Source organism: Bos javanicus, chromosome 13, assembly GCF_032452875.1.
Source record: "Bos javanicus breed banteng chromosome 13, ARS-OSU_banteng_1.0, whole genome shotgun sequence".
In the NCBI taxonomy this organism is placed as follows: domain Eukaryota; kingdom Metazoa; phylum Chordata; class Mammalia; order Artiodactyla; family Bovidae; genus Bos; species Bos javanicus.
The window spans coordinates 39,608,839-39,624,098 of NC_083880.1; the positions used below are offsets into that span (position 1 = coordinate 39,608,839).

Genomic DNA, 15,260 nt, shown 5'->3' on the forward strand with positions numbered 1-15,260 from the left:
TGCTTAGATTTCTCTTTGCCTCTGATCTTCTAATAATAGGTGATCATTTACAGTCTGTGTCATCTGATGTCTCTCGGGAATGCCAAGGGCCAGAGAGATAACTTGGCTATTTCTGTGGGTTCCTGGGCTTCCAAGATGAAATCGTATCCCCAAGTGTCGTATCCTAGGGGTGGTTGCTACCCAGGCAGCTTTGATGAGAACGTGAAACATTTGAGATGGAAAAACTGATGTGGAAGAAGCAGAGAGAGCTTCTCACGGCACAGACCCTCTTCAGACCAGAGCTCCAGCTTCGTGGTCCTGGTTACTGTACCGTCAGCTCCATTGGGCAAACCATTCCAAGAAAGAGGGGGAAATAATGCCTCCCACACCTAAGGGTATTTCCTAATTCTGAACAGAAACGCACTTCAAGAATTTTTAAATTTTCACTTTGTAATCAGCTCAGACATTCAAAAAAGTTGCAAAAAGTCAATGAAGAAATCATGTCTGCCCTTCACCCGGATTCCCGGTGTTAGTGCTTTTCTGTTGACACACACACACGCACTCATGTGCACACACACGCTCACACACACATATACACATGCACACATCCCCTCCTTTTATCTAAATCATGAGAGCTAGTTGCAGGCATTGTATCCCTTTTTCCCTAAATACTTAGTGGGTATTTATCTAAAAATAGGGACATTGTGTTACAAAACTGCAGTAACATTAACTTTCATTAACTTTCACGGAAGAGTCATTCTTTGAAAAAGAGCACACTGTTGCTCCAGACACAGCTGGCCGAGTCTCCAAGATACAGTCTGTGTGAAAGAAGCCAGATTCACTGTTAACAATATTATCTAATCTGCAGACTTTATTCAGATCTCATCTAATGCCCCACTATGTCCTTTATAGTAAATGACAGAAAGACTTTTTTGGTCCAGAATCCAATCCAAGATACCATGTGCATTTAGTTGAATTTTTCCCTCAGGAAATATTTTGAGGGAGCTGGTACCCTTGCTATTAGCAAATCCTTCTTTTAACATAACACATTTGCTTAGCTGTTCACTGACTCTTCAGTGGAAAGACTGGGTCAAAAGCGTACCTTCTAGAATATTCACCTGTGCTTATGGGTGAGAAGGTATAAAAGTAGTTAAAACAAATATATTCAGTTGTATTGACTGCATGCAAGAGAGACTGTAAAAATGTTAGGGGAGATTCACTCTTCTTGGCTTTACTGAAGAAAAAAAAGTGTGGTGTGTGAATGCATGTGTGCTATGCTTAGTCGCTCAGTGTCCAACTCTTTGCAATCCCATGGACTGTAGCCTGCCAGTTCCTCTGTCCATGGGGATTCTCCAGGCAAGAACACTGGAGTGGGTTGCCATTTCCTTCTCCAGGGGATCCTCCCAACCCAGGGATCGAACCCAGTTCTCCCACACCACAGGCAGATTGTTTACTGTCCAAGCCACCAGGGAAGCCTGATGTGGGGCTAAATTTTGGTTGATTGGCTGTGCAGTTGGGACATGTCTGCCCGATAACCAATGCACGGAGTTGCCGGTGTCCATTTCCAGAAAGCAGGCCCTACGTTTCTTCTTTCTTTAGACAATGGTCACAGTAGCTGTGCTTTCTTTGGCAGACGTGGTACTGGAGAAAGCCATGCACAAGTGCATCCTGAAGCCCCTGAAGGGCCACATCGAGGCCATGCTGAAGCACTTCCACGTGGCCGATGGCTCATGGAAACAACTCAAGGAGAACCTGCAGCTCGTGCGGCAGAGGAATCCCCAGGAGCTAGGCGTCTTTGCCCCCACCCCTGACTTTGTGGACGTGGAGAAAATCAAGGTCAAGTTCATGACCATGCAGAAGATGTATTCGCCAGAAAAGAAGGTCATGCTGCTGCTCAGAGTCTGCAAGCTCATCTATACCGTCATGGAGAACAACTCAGGTGAGGCTACCACCCCATCCAGGCTCTTGGCCCTCCGATGGGGCTGGGACGTGTTGGGCTTTCCAGTCCCCAACTGCTCTTCCTTTCAGCTTCTTGACTTCACCAAGGGCCTCATAAAAATGCAGGTGTTACTCTGGTTCTGGCAAATTAGTCCACATGCAACAAACTACAGCACCAAAAATCCAGGACAGGGCAACAAGAGTTTTGTACAATGCCAATTTATAAAAGCTTTAGTTCAGAAACTTCCCTGGCAATCCAGTGGTTAAGACTGCATTTCCAACACAGAGAGCAAGAGTTAGATACCTGGTCAGGGATCTAAGATTCCACATGCCTTCTGGCCAAAACATCAAAACAAATAGAAGCAGTATTGTGACAAATTCAATAAAGACTTTAAAAATTGGTCCATATCCAAAAAAGAAAAAAAAAAAAAAAAACACCTTTAAAGAAGTTATGTTAAGATAAAAAAAAAAAAAAAAAGATTTAATTCAGGGCAGTGGATACAGACTCAGTCTTGGGGTTTGAGTTGAGACCTGGCTCTGGGAATGGGTTCATTAACTGTGGGGCTTCGGCCTCCGTAATCAACCTTCCAAGCTGCAGTTTTGTTCTTGTCCTGGATATGACCTTAGCCTTCCTCCTGAGGTGGGCATTAGACAGGTCAGTGTTTGCACAGCCCCAAGCGTGGTGGAGATAGTTCCAATTATTCCTATTGTTACTGCATTCTGGCCCGTGAGAGCCTGTGTCCATGATAGCATCTGTCAGAAACTTGGAGCATTCAGCTCTCGTTATAGTCATTTATCGGCCATCCCTTCTTTGCCCTGAGCTGATGCAGTGCAATAGGAATTCACACATGTCAGCCCTCAGGTTTCCCCAGGGCTCCTCCATGTAGATGTGAGAGTGACCCTGATTTATGGGTAGTGATGAGTCCTGTGGTACCCCAGGTCTTGGGTGAGCCTTTTTAATTTCCTGGATGGTCACAGTGTTTCCAGGAGCGAAATTGCTTCCTGGAGAGACAGCAGAGAGAAAACACAGGCTCTGTTTCTCACGGCTGGAGGAGGTCACCATGCGCATGCACTTTGCAGATTGTTGAGCAGAAACGTTAACATGTGAACGCCCGGGTGGTGATGCTGGCGGATGAACACCGCCTCTGAAACATACTTCACATGCAAGAAATGTATTTTCTTTTATTTTTTGGCTGAGCCAAGCAGCATGTGGGTCTTAGTTCCCCAACCAGGAATTGAACTTGCGCCCTCTGCCTTGGAAATGTAGAGTCTTAACCCCTGGATATCCAGGGAAGTCCCAAAAAGTGTATTTTCTGTAGTCTGTCAAATTATTTATAAGAAGTCCCCCACATTATATCTGCACAGGATTCTGTTCTCAGGCAGTTTCTCAACCTTAGCACTAATAGCATTACAGCTGGCTAGTCCTTTGCTGTGGAAACATCCCACTTCCTCTAGGAAGTTTATTGGCATCCGGATGCATGCTATTTGCACGCCCACCCTCCAGTCATGAGCTTGAAAGATGTCTCCAGACAGTGCCAGACTTCCCTAGGAGGCAGAGTCACCGCTAGTTGAGAATCTCTGTCATAATAAAACAGTACAGACTGACCATTTTTTTGGTCAGATATTAATCAGATGTATTTATTCAGTGTACAGCGATTGAGCACATTTAAGTCACACTGAAGACGGAGAAGGACAAGTTGTTCCTTGCTCCAGTTGTTTTTGGTCACTATGTTTTGGTTAATTTGCACAGAAAGCAATAGGAAGGAAGACACAAAGGAGAAACATCATAAGTAGACACTTAACGCAAATGTTTTATTCTGTCACTTGCTGAAAAGTTAAACCCTTTAAAAATAAAAAGACTTTTATTGCACGTGTGTGCATGCTCAGTCATGTCCGACTCTTTGCGATCCTATAGACTGTAGCCCAGTAGGCTCCTCTGTCCATGGGATTCCCCTGGCAAGAATGCTGGAGTGGGTTGCCCACTCCAGTAGATCCAGGGGATCTTCCCGACCCAGGGATCAAGCCTGCGTCTACCTGCCTCTCCTGCACTGAGGCGGGTTCTTTACCGCTGAGCCACCAGGGAAGCCCCATTTTATTGCTTGCATTGAGGCATCTCATGGAAATGGGAAAACAATCTCCCCTGTGTTCACTGACTCGGACATTCATCCTGAAATTGTGAGTTAGGGTCGGCCTCTGATGAGGGCAGTGGGGAGGAGCCCTCCCACCGTAGAATTCCAGAAACACCCACCTCACTTCCCCTGCATGGCTGTTTGCTAATAAAAGCAGCAAGTAGGACATGAAAGGGAGAAATGTGGCTAAAAATACCCCATCTGTCCCCCCCTTTCTTCCTACTCCAGGGAGGATGTACGGAGCAGATGACTTTTTGCCGGTCCTGACCTATGTCATAGCACAATGTGACATGCTGGAGCTAGACACGGAGGTCGAGTACATGATGGAGCTTCTGGATCCGTCCCTGCTACATGGAGAAGGTAGCAGGCTTTTGGAGAAGTGGGAGGAACTGGGTGCTTTCCTTCAGTTTTATTTTCTTTTCTTTGTAAATTGAAGCAGAGTTCGAGGAACATGAGATAACCATTTGAAAATGAGCAATGCAATAGCCCTTAGTACATTCATGGTTAAACTAAAATTAACTATTGTAAAGTGACAATTCTGTAGCGTTTAGTCCAGTTGCAATTTGGGGCAATCCTCCAACTCTTTTCAGCTCCAAAACATTTTCATCCCTCCAAATAAAACCTCAGATCCACCTGGCACTTACATGGGTGCTTCTTGACATATTCAGGGTTAATGGCCGTTTTAGTTTTGCTCATGTATGAGAAGGTACTGACTTTTTTCCAGATTACAGAGGTCATAGTGTTGATCGCAGAAAATTTGGAGAAGTCGGAAAAACACACAAAACAACGCAACCCTGCCATAATTATACTTCACCGAGATTGCTTAGTTGCAGTAAAAAAAAATATATATATATACCATTCAGTAGAATCAGGGCCATTTTTTAAAAGAAATGGTTTCTTTGATTTCACAGGGAAGCTGTAAAGTTTTGCTGCAGATTATTTCCACTGCCAGAACAAACTGCCCACTGTGTGTCTGTGAATCGGACAAAGGCCTATCTTTTGTTTTCATCTTTATTTTTTAAATTTGATTTTCAAGATGATAATAGCATCAGTGATTTCCTTTTCTTAAAAAAAAAAAAAAAGATAGCACCTGCTTATCGTTAACATAAAACCACAGTGGAGTAAAAAAATCTGGGCGATTTGCTTTCAACTTACTTTGTCAGTTCAGTCATTCTCCTCCTGTCTGCCTCATTGCAACACGTCTTCACAGGAATCCCTCTCCTTACACAAGGGTTAGGTATTTTATCATGGAAATAATTAGGGTGTTTGTCACCGTGGTGCACAGGCCTGAAATAACAAGGACTCTTGTATGAGCTTGTCTTAAAGGGGATCAGATCGGAGCTTGTTCAGCCTGTGTATCCTGACAGTTCATTTCATGTGTCTCAGCCCAGATGGACTCTGAGTGATGAATTGGCACCTAACATTTTTTCCTCTAGTGAGTTTTAGTCTGGGCTTGAGTAAAAAGGTCCATCCACATGCCGATGGGATTCCCCAGGGAATGTATCATCCCGGGATTTTCCCTGGAGGAGACAGCAGTGCAGTCACCCCCCAAACGTGTGCATTAATTCCCTTGGTCCCCAGGACCTGGCTCTGGGTCAGAGGGTCTGACCTCCAGGGAGCTCTGTGGTCCCCCTCTAGCCCTGCAGGGACCTGCTGACTCAGGACCAGTGATGAGTATCTTCACCCATCCCTTTACCTCTTCCCGGTTTATCTCCCCTCATTAATATAAACTGATGCTGAGGCCGGACCCTCCAGGATAAACTGCCCAGACCCTGCCCGGAGCCTTCCTCCCCGGCTCTGCCTTGGGGTTCCCAGGAGGGAGGGAGCACGTGGCTTTGTCCAGGGACCAGGAGGAGACATACATTCATCTCCGTGCCCTTCTTTTCTTTCTTCCACGGCATTATTATTATAATTGAATATGCATCGAGGATTTTTTTGAGCCTCAGTCATGTTTAATTCTAGTGATAAGTGTGCTGAACTCTTGGGGCTTCGGGGAAAGGGCATGCCAGCCTCCCTCAGAAAATTACCATTCTGTTGCTGTCAGTGTGCACTTGGGACAAACACGTGCTTACATCCTGTGACCTGAGGATGGAGACAGCCACTTCCTGTCACCTTTCCCAGCATTTCTCCAGAGTGAGGCACTGCCCAGGGTACTGTGTCAGTGACAGGTGGGCGGGTCCTCACCTCCGGGAATCACAGAGAAAGATAAGGACACAGCTAAAAAACACACAGAGCAGTCAGTTAAGTCAGGGTTTCACTGGAGCCTACCTTCACTCAGCCATGTCCTGGCTTCTTGGGCTCCTGGCTGGGAGGACCGGGCGGCCCTGTCAGGCTGGCAGACCAGGAGGAGACACATGGCTGGTCCTGCCCTGCATCCTGCCCCACTGCCCAAAGCACAGCCCACACCAGTTTTCTGCCGTTTAAGCAGGTAATTTCATTTACGCAAAAGACATCATAGAATCCCTTTGACGTGCACAGCCCTAGTGGCAGGGTTAGTTTTGCTGAAATTTAAACCTTAACTTTAATTGCATCCACATGTTTCCAAGTGTGGTCAGTTTTGTGCTTCCAGCATTTGGAGTTTTCTCCTTAGTGGCCTGAACTTTGAGCCATGGAGTGAAAAATTTGACATTCAAAGGAAACCAACCCCTCCCCAACTCAACAGTCATGGTCCCTCCAAGTCCAAGCTCCAATTCTGACACCTCCACAAGCCTCTCTTGAGTCCTTAGGTCCACATTGGTTTTTTCTGAAATCCTCTGTGTCACATTTAAATTCCATACTACTGAGTTTCTCACTCAATCATGTGATTTGTTCATGGATAAAATATTTAGTAAAACTCAGCCACTCGAAACTCTCTACTGTGTACCGTGGGGGCTGCCTTAGAAAGCTTATAGCTGAGTGGTAAATCTGCTAAATTAAGATGACTTTGAACAAAAAGGCTGACCTACAATGGATACACAAAAGGTGTGCTGCTCAGAGTGGGCGAGAGGATGCTACAGTAAGTGATAACCTCCAGGGATGTCCCTGGTGGTCCAGTGGTTAGGACTTCAGCTTCCAATGCAGGGGATGCAAGTTCAATCCCTGGTCGGGGAGCTAAACTCCTACACGCCTCCCTGCCAAAAAACCAAATCATAAAATAGAAACAGTATTGTAACAAACTCAGAAAAGACTTTTAAAATGGTCCACATCAAAAAACCTTAAAAAAAAGACCCCCAAATCTCTGCCGGTGACCTGAAAACCACAAAACTGTTTCTCAGATTCCACGTCCAGTATGACTTAGGGGGGCGTTCATCTGGTTTCCTAGATGGTGGACCACCTCCCATCTTGAGTGTTGACCAGAGAGAAAGTTCTTGTGTTAACTTAGGGTCTTGTGTTAACACTCAGTACTTTGGCGGTGGAAGTGACACTTGGCAGACAAAGCTCATTTAACCGCAGCTAACTTCTGGTCCCTGCATGAATAACAGGCCAATATCCGTTTTCTTTTAATGTATTTATGGAGCAGGGACTCAGATTCTAATTTTTACAAACCCAGCCGGGCTCTGTACCTGGCTCAAGGTGGAGATTCAACAGGTATTTGGACCAAGAGTGTCTCTCAGTCCACAACATGCAGTGTCCAGTTGCGGAAAGAAAAGTGAAGTCGCTCAGTCGTGTCCGACTCTGCGACCCCATGGACTGTAGCTTACCAGGCTCCCGTTGTGGAGTTTGTAATAAACATCTAGTGCGCCCTCTAGTGTTTCTCCAGCAAAGAGCTTTACAAGTTCCAGAAAGGCACCTCCATCGTACTGGGTTAGCCAAAAAGTTCTTTCCGGTTTTCCTGTAATATCTTATAGGAAAACCAGAATGAACTTATTGGACAACCCTATAGTTTAGGACCAACCTGTGAACACATTTACATGCCTTTCGGAGTATTGTAAGTGTTTTTAACACTCCCTCAGACTTAGAGGACTTCCCTGGTGGCTCAGCCGGTAAAGTATCTGCCAGCAATGTAGGAGACCCCGGGTTCAATTCCTGGGTCGGGAAGATCCCCTGGAGAAGGGAAAGTCTACTCACTCCAGTATTCTTGCCTGGAGAATCCTCGTGGACAGAGGAGCCTGGTGGGCTACAGTCCATGGGGTCGCAAACAGTTATACACAACTGAGCACCTCAGCACAGCACAAACGTAGGAAATGATTCCCAAATGCTCCGGCAAAAGGGGCGTCACTTCCTTTTCTTTGTAAATTAACCTTTCCCTAAATGTCCTGTTCTGTGAGTCCCTATGTAAGGGTAGGAAAGGGAAGCACGAGGGAGCGGTTCTTTTGAAAAACCCATATTATTGTAAGCACACTTGTATGTTGTGTATTTCTTTCAAAGTGTATAGTTCACTTAAAATTTAGAACATATGAATTCTTAAATGAGAAGCTTCAAAGCAGGTGTTGCTAGGATGTGTGTGGACTCGTGTTCCTACCGGAAGGTGTTCTGACCTCAGCAGTGGACCCCGCCGCCCTCATAAGCCACCACCCCCTCCCCCTCAATAGGTCAGGCTCCAGAGCTCTGACCTTTTCTGGAAAAGCATTTTCACAGTTGCACTTCGGTTGATTCTGTGAGTCTCAGCTTTGGAATGGAAATTCCATCAATTAAAGCACGGCCTGGTCCTCAGTCCCCAGGCAGTGGCTCAGGTCTGGGTTAGCTGCACATCCGTGGGGAGGAATGCAGGAATGGATGGAAGAGGATTCTTTTGCTCAAAAAGAAAAATAAATAAAAAATGCATGTGGAAGAGAAGGGGCAAGGTGGAGCCTGACCTCCAACTCTGTGGTCACCCTCCTGTGGTCCCCAGAGGTGAACCCCTGGAGAACTCACTCTGTCTACCCTTTCCAGGAGGCTATTACCTGACGAGCGCCTACGGGGCCCTCTCCCTGATAAAGAACTTCCAGGAAGAGCAGGCGGCGCGGCTACTCAGCTCTGAGGCCAGGGACACCCTGAGGCAGTGGCACAAGCGCAGGACTACCACCCGGACCGTCCCCTCGGTGGATGACTTTCAGGTGCGTGGCCAGCAGCCTGGGTGGGCCCAGCTGCTTCCTCACGGCCCATGCAGCTCAGGGACGTCCCCCACTCCCCTTCCCGCCCCACTTTGTCCGATCATCCAGTGGAAAAGGGATATTTTAAACCACCTTCTGACCTTGTTGTTTCACTTCTCTCTTTTCCTTAAAAGAGAGAGAGGAAGAGAGAGAGAGAGAGTGTGTGTGTATGTGTGTGTGTGTGTGTGTGTGTGTGGATTTGGCCCAAGTTTTGCTGCCCTTAAGGAAATAGTCAGATGAGGGCAGGATTTCCTCCTGAAGGTTCAGCGTGGATACTGAGCACCTGGGCACTCAGGAAGCCTACAGGAAGGATGCTTTTGGCACAGGTGGCAAACAGGTGACCTGCCATATGGAAACAGCCCTGTGAGGCCCTGCACTTGACCTGGCCTCTCTGAGAAGATGGAGGGGTGCAGTGACCCCATTCCTTTTTTCCTTTCCCTGTCCCCTACCCCCAAAACAGAAGACCCTAGGGTCTCACCGGCAGTGTCAGCTCTGGCAGCCTGGTAGGGCCAGAGCTGAAGCATGAGCATCTGAGCCCAGTCTTCTGAATTCCTCATCCAGAATTTTCTCTGTGCATGGACAGGTGCTTGGGAAGGTGGGGTTCCTATGGTGCATGCTTCCTGGAGAGGAGAGGCTGGTTGAGGCTGTAGAAATCTTGACCCAACACAGGATCACTTCATGGGCTTACAGTCTATGAAATGATGAGTGAGTCTGCATAGGTCTTCGAATACAATTTCAAAAGCTTCCAGCAGAACTGTGAACCCGGACTGAGTCCATGTGGTAAATTCCCAAGCAGGCCAGATTTGTCTCTGTGTCCCAATTCACTTTCCTTGCCCTTTTTGCCTTTTTAATGCTCTGAAAACACTCAAAAGGTACATTTGGTTTAAAGGAGCCTGTTGTGGAAAGGCAGGGTCAGCAAGGTGTTCTTGAGGATAGCCGTGCTCCCAGAAACTTCCTTCCCAAGCACATAAATCTAAAGGGCAAGAAGGCATCCTGTGCACCTCCCACCCCTGGGATGGTTGAAGAACATCCAGGTGTTAAGGGATTTAGCATTCACGGGCCCTTGGGATGCAGTGATTGTCAGCCATCTAGGCAGTGGTTCCTGAGGCTGCCCAGCCTCTAAGGAGAATCATGGAAAGAGGGCAGGAGAAAAGGAAAATGCATGTCCTTCCAATTCCCACCTTCCCCAAGTCCCCTGTCTCTATCTGGAGCTTCTCGACCAGAGGCCCCCCGGAGTCCACGGAGCCCTTGTCTCACGCACACCCCTCCCCACTGGCCTCACTCACCTTGCAGACAGACATCTTCTTAGAACAGGCCCAAGACGGGGATTGTCGGCACTCAGCTTGGCTGTAGGAGCAAAGCCAGGAAGTGAGGCTGCACTCGGAACAGCTAAGTCAGGCTCACAGACGCGTCTGCTCACGCTGGAGTGGCAGCACCTCACCTCATGGGCAAGAGGCTAGAACGCTGGCCCTGCCACTCGCCTGCTGTGTGGCCTTGGGCAAGTTACCTAGCCTCTCTGTACTTCAGTTTCTTCCCTGGTCAAATGGGGATAGTGTAGGCCTCCTCCACAAAGTCCTCTCCAGGAGTCAGTGAGTGAATGCACACCAGGCGTGTGGACCACGTGTGCTGGGGGTGGGGCGCGGGAGGAGAGAGGAGGGGTAAGTAAAACAGGGCAGGTGTGTACTCAGAGGTGCCCTGAGACGTTCTGGTTCAGAGCCTCGACTTCATCATTCATGTGCAGAGTGCACTGTCCTTCCCTAGAGAGCTCTTTTTTCCATCAGCCCAGGAAACCCTCAGGGGAACCTCATGGGACCCAGGCAGAGGGCTTCACTCCCCTTCATGCCTGAGTAGGGCGGCCATGTTTTGAAAAGGAAGATGTATTTATTTTCTTTCTGAAAATCCGATATAACAGGGCCTCCCCTATAACCCCCACTCCTGAAGAAGTGGAACTGAAGAATAATTCGGGGCCACAGACTCTAGGAGAACTGGGCAGGAGGCTGGGACACCCTGCCCCTGGTCAGGACCCCAGTCTGTCCTGTGATGCCACTCGCCTGGCACTGCTTATGACACGGGGCCTGCCAACACCCCCCACCCCCCCGACACCTCCCATTTCCACATGGCAGCACCCTGCACCCAGTCAGCGCATCTCCCAAGTCTTTCCACAGAATCCATGTCCCCCCCGCCCACCACCACCACCAGCTTTTCCACAGGGCGTTCAGAGCCGCTTGGAGCCTTGCATTGGCTTCAGTGGTGTGAAATTGCCCTTAGGGGAGGGGAAGGATGGTCAGCTGTCTGCAGTAACACCAGAGCCCCTGCTTAGGCTTTGTGAAAGGCAGTCCAAACCAACAGGGCCTGTGTCCTCACGTTATGTGTCTCGCCCTGCTATTCTGGTTCAGGTTCTTCTGCCCTTTGGTTTAATTTTCAAACTGGGAATAAACCCGGCATCAGTTCTAGTTGACACTCTTTTTTTGGCTTGTGCACAACAGAAATTTATTTCTCACAATTTTGGAGGCTAGAGGGACAAGATCGGGGTAGCAGTAAGTTGACACTCTTTACCAGGAATTTCTCAGCCCAGCTTTATAAAAGGGACTGAAAGAGCAGGTCTGAACAGACTTCCTGCTTCTGACATTTGAGATGAATTACAGGACTTCCCTGGTGGCTCGTTGGTAAAGAATCCGCCTGCCAATGCAGGAAACGAGGGTACGATCCCTGGGTTGGAAAGATCCCCTGGATCTGGCAACCCACTCCAGTATTCTGGCCTGGAGAATCCCATGGACAGAGGAGCCTGGCGGGCTACAGTCCATGGGGTTGCAAAGAGTCGGACAGGACTGAGCGACTAAACGACAACAACAGTACAGCAACCCAGACCACACAGCGTGCTCGCCACTGTCCCGCCTGGGATCAGCCCCCTTCCCTACCTGGGGCCTCGTGTCCTGACACCGGACGTCCCAGTGAGGCTCACCTGCCAGCCTCTCCTTGGCATCCCATGGGTTCACCTGTGCCGTCTCTCTTCCTCTTCTGACTCTGTACCCCCGAATCTCTTTCCCATCCCCCCTGCAGAATTACCTCCGGGTTGCATTCCAGGAGGTCAACAGTGGCTGCACTGGAAAGACCCTCCTCGTAAGGCCGTACGTCACCACTGAAGATGTGTGTCAGCTTTGTGCCGAGAAGTTCAAGGTGGCCGAGCCCCAGGAGTACAGCCTCTTCCTCTTTGTGGACGAAACGTGGCAGCAGCTCGCAGAGGACACATACCCACAGAAGATCAAGGCCGAGCTGCATAGCCGGCCACAGCCCCACGTCTTCCACTTCGTCTACAAGCGCATCAAGAAGGATCCTTATGGCATCATCTTCCAGAACGGGGAGGAAGACCTCAGCACCTCCTAGGGGACTCACAAGGCTTCCCAGTGGTGCATCCAAAGAGGAAGACTTAGGAACCTGGCCTCTGGCGTCCACGGGCTTGTGCAGTCACCTCCTTGAGGACCCGTGACCGAGCCATCCACAGGCCCAATTGGCCAAGGGCATCTTTAACCACGACTCCCCAGCGAGCTCGCTGAGGTTCAGCAAAGAGGAGGACCTGTCCTTCAGAGGTGGAGAGTTGCATCCAGTGGTTCAAGTGTCCCTGGATAGCTTGCTGCCTACCCCTCAGCCAGGTTTCAGGTTGGCTCACGTGTGTGTATATGTACTGAATAAACATTTAAGAACCAGCTCCTCTCGAGTTCAGCAGCAGGCGTTTGACAAGACTGTCCGATGCAGTGCATCAAGGACCTCTCAGTTCTGTGGATGCCTTCATCCACCCTTCCTTCCTTTTTTTTTTTTTTTTTTACAAAGAGCCTTTGTGTTTTTATATATTTCATAGAAGATTTTATAGCAGTTGCAGGTAAACTGTCAGGATTGGTTTTTAAAATATTTTTGTAACTTTTAAGATATTCTATAATTATGCATGTGATTTTAACATTGATGCAAAAAAAGAAATCTCTTGCTGGATTTGAGAGTATTGAATTTTAAAAGTCTCTCTCCCGTAACTGGATGTTTCGGCCACTCTGTGGGGAGAGACGGCTGGGTTTCTTACAGCGGTGTATTTCTGACACTGGCCACAGGATGCCTTTGGGGATCTGATGTACTGTTTTTACCTTGTTCACGCTCAGTGCTATCGTGTTGTTTTGTGTTTTCACCAAGTGATGCTGACGATCAGGAGAGAAATGAATGTAGAGAGAGACTGAGAGGGAAATACAGACTCTTAACAGAAGACTAAGGAGTGGAGCCTGCTGGTTCAGGCTCCGTACAGGAAGTGGGAAAAGGAGATAGAAGGAACCACCTATGCCGAAAATACTGTAAATATGCAGTGAGGTTTGCAAAATCTGTCCCATGTTATTTGCTTTTGGAAGCAATTTTGAAAACCCCACGAGGAAAAAAAAAAAATTAGAGCAACAGTTTTTTTCCCCCCCTTTTCCACATAAATCAAAACTAACAGCATCAAATTCTATGGGGCAGAAACCACATAATGTGAGTTTCATCGAGTTAAATAAATACCTTTTGGAAAGGAGTTTGCCGATGCACCAAAAAAGACTGTCTGTGTTGTAGGAATGTGTGGTGAAGTTCAATTTCTGTTTTATGAAACCTGTTTGGGTGGGGGTCTGGGGGTTGCACAGAGAATGAGTTCTTGTATTCGTGTCACACAGGTAGTTATGGAAATATGTTATTGTACTGTGTAAAGATGCCCAGTCATCTGATTTGTTTGGCTTTCTACTTTGTACCTTTTCAAGCTTTTGCTATACATCTGGAACCCTCAACACATACTGTGTTGTACTTCCTTTTGTAAATGATTTTTAATGGAGTTTTGCACATAACTCTTTGTAATACTGTACGATAATTCATGTGTGAAAATAATTCTTGCAATATCCTCACGTTGTCTCTTTTTCTTTGGGAAGCGGAGTGTAATGATGTACCACAGAGTGTTATGTAAAACTGGAATCCGTGCTGGTGTTTGTGGTTAGATAATCCTCAGACAGGAAACAGAAAAGTTGATGTGTGTGTTTTTTTTTTGTTTTTTTTTTTTTTTAGTCAGCTCGTATTCTGATAGGAGGCAAAAATCCAGCAGCAGAAGGAAAAGATGGTCTTCTAGCCTGAAAGGATTTGGCATTTCTGGGAGCTCTGCAGACACTCCTCTCCCCACTCCGCTCCCTCTCTCCCCAACCCCTGCTGCCCAGGTCTTATGTAACCTCTAAAGTGCCCAGGCTGAGAGTTTAGGGTTGTTGCAAAACCAACGTTGCAGAAGCTGCCCTGTTCCTGCTGCTTGGAGCCAAGCCTGGCAGAGAGCAATGGCACGATAAGTCCTTGTTGAAGGAACGAACTTTCTAACCCAGCAGTAAGATGGGCACTTTAAGATCAGAGCTATAGCTGAGCGGGCTGCCTGCTTTGTATATTTACAATGAATTGCAAATGACAGTTTGGTCCTGATGGTTGTGAGAGCGTCAGCTCTCCTTATCTTCCGAAGTCGGTACACTGCTGATTTCACGAGGGTCACAATGTCTGAATGGGGGACAGCTGGAGTAAACTTCGGTGAGATCAAAATAGGATGCTGGTGTGAGCAGAAGAAAACATCACAAGACAGCCCCTGCTTTCGTCCTTGGGCAATGTTTCCATGCTAACATGACAGCATCACATGTCTCCTCACTTTTTTTCCCCCAACTCTGACAGTTCTCACTTCTCAAATTGCCAGGAAACAGATTTTGCTGCAGTTTGGAAGGAGTCAGAGGAGAATAAAAATATACATGCTGGGTGGAGGGAGAGGAAAACGTATTTCCAAATCTAAAAATATAAAAGTTGAATGCCAGCCAGAGGAAAGGAATTTTTTTTTTTTTTTAACGTTACATGCGCTGCCAAGTATTCTCTCCTCGCGGGACAGAGAATAGAAATAGAAACTGTTCATGTAGTTCAGTACTGTGTGGAAGTTACAACTTTAGATCTGTAAGGAAACACAGAAGGCAGGAAACCCAGCCATGAATGCGTTCATTCATAAATGCGGCTTCGCGTCCGCTGGGCAGCTCTTCCCTTCATCTTTAAGAGTCTGGAAATGAGAGAGTGCTCTGACAGTCTTCAGCACTGCCCACTTACTCCCCCAAAGATCTGAGAAGGAAAGGTTACGTACATGGACACAGCTGTT

General features: G+C 47.5%; 1 protein-coding gene across 15 annotated transcripts in view; it reads left to right on the forward strand.

Moving 5' to 3' along the window:
• The window catches only part of RIN2 (Ras and Rab interactor 2), a 213,988-nt gene extending 199,987 nt beyond the window's left edge, over positions 1-14,001 (forward strand). For all 15 annotated transcript variants that reach the window (XM_061435527.1, XM_061435526.1, XM_061435525.1 and 12 more), the window contains 4 exons: positions 1,613-1,918; positions 4,275-4,406; positions 8,898-9,061; positions 12,158-14,001. In XM_061435527.1, the coding sequence (XP_061291511.1) occupies positions 1,613-1,918; positions 4,275-4,406; positions 8,898-9,061; positions 12,158-12,481 (926 nt within the window). In that variant the 3' untranslated portion in view covers positions 12,482-14,001. The remainder of the gene's footprint in view (positions 1-1,612; positions 1,919-4,274; positions 4,407-8,897; positions 9,062-12,157) is intronic.
• The last annotated feature ends 1,259 nt before the right edge of the window (positions 14,002-15,260 follow it).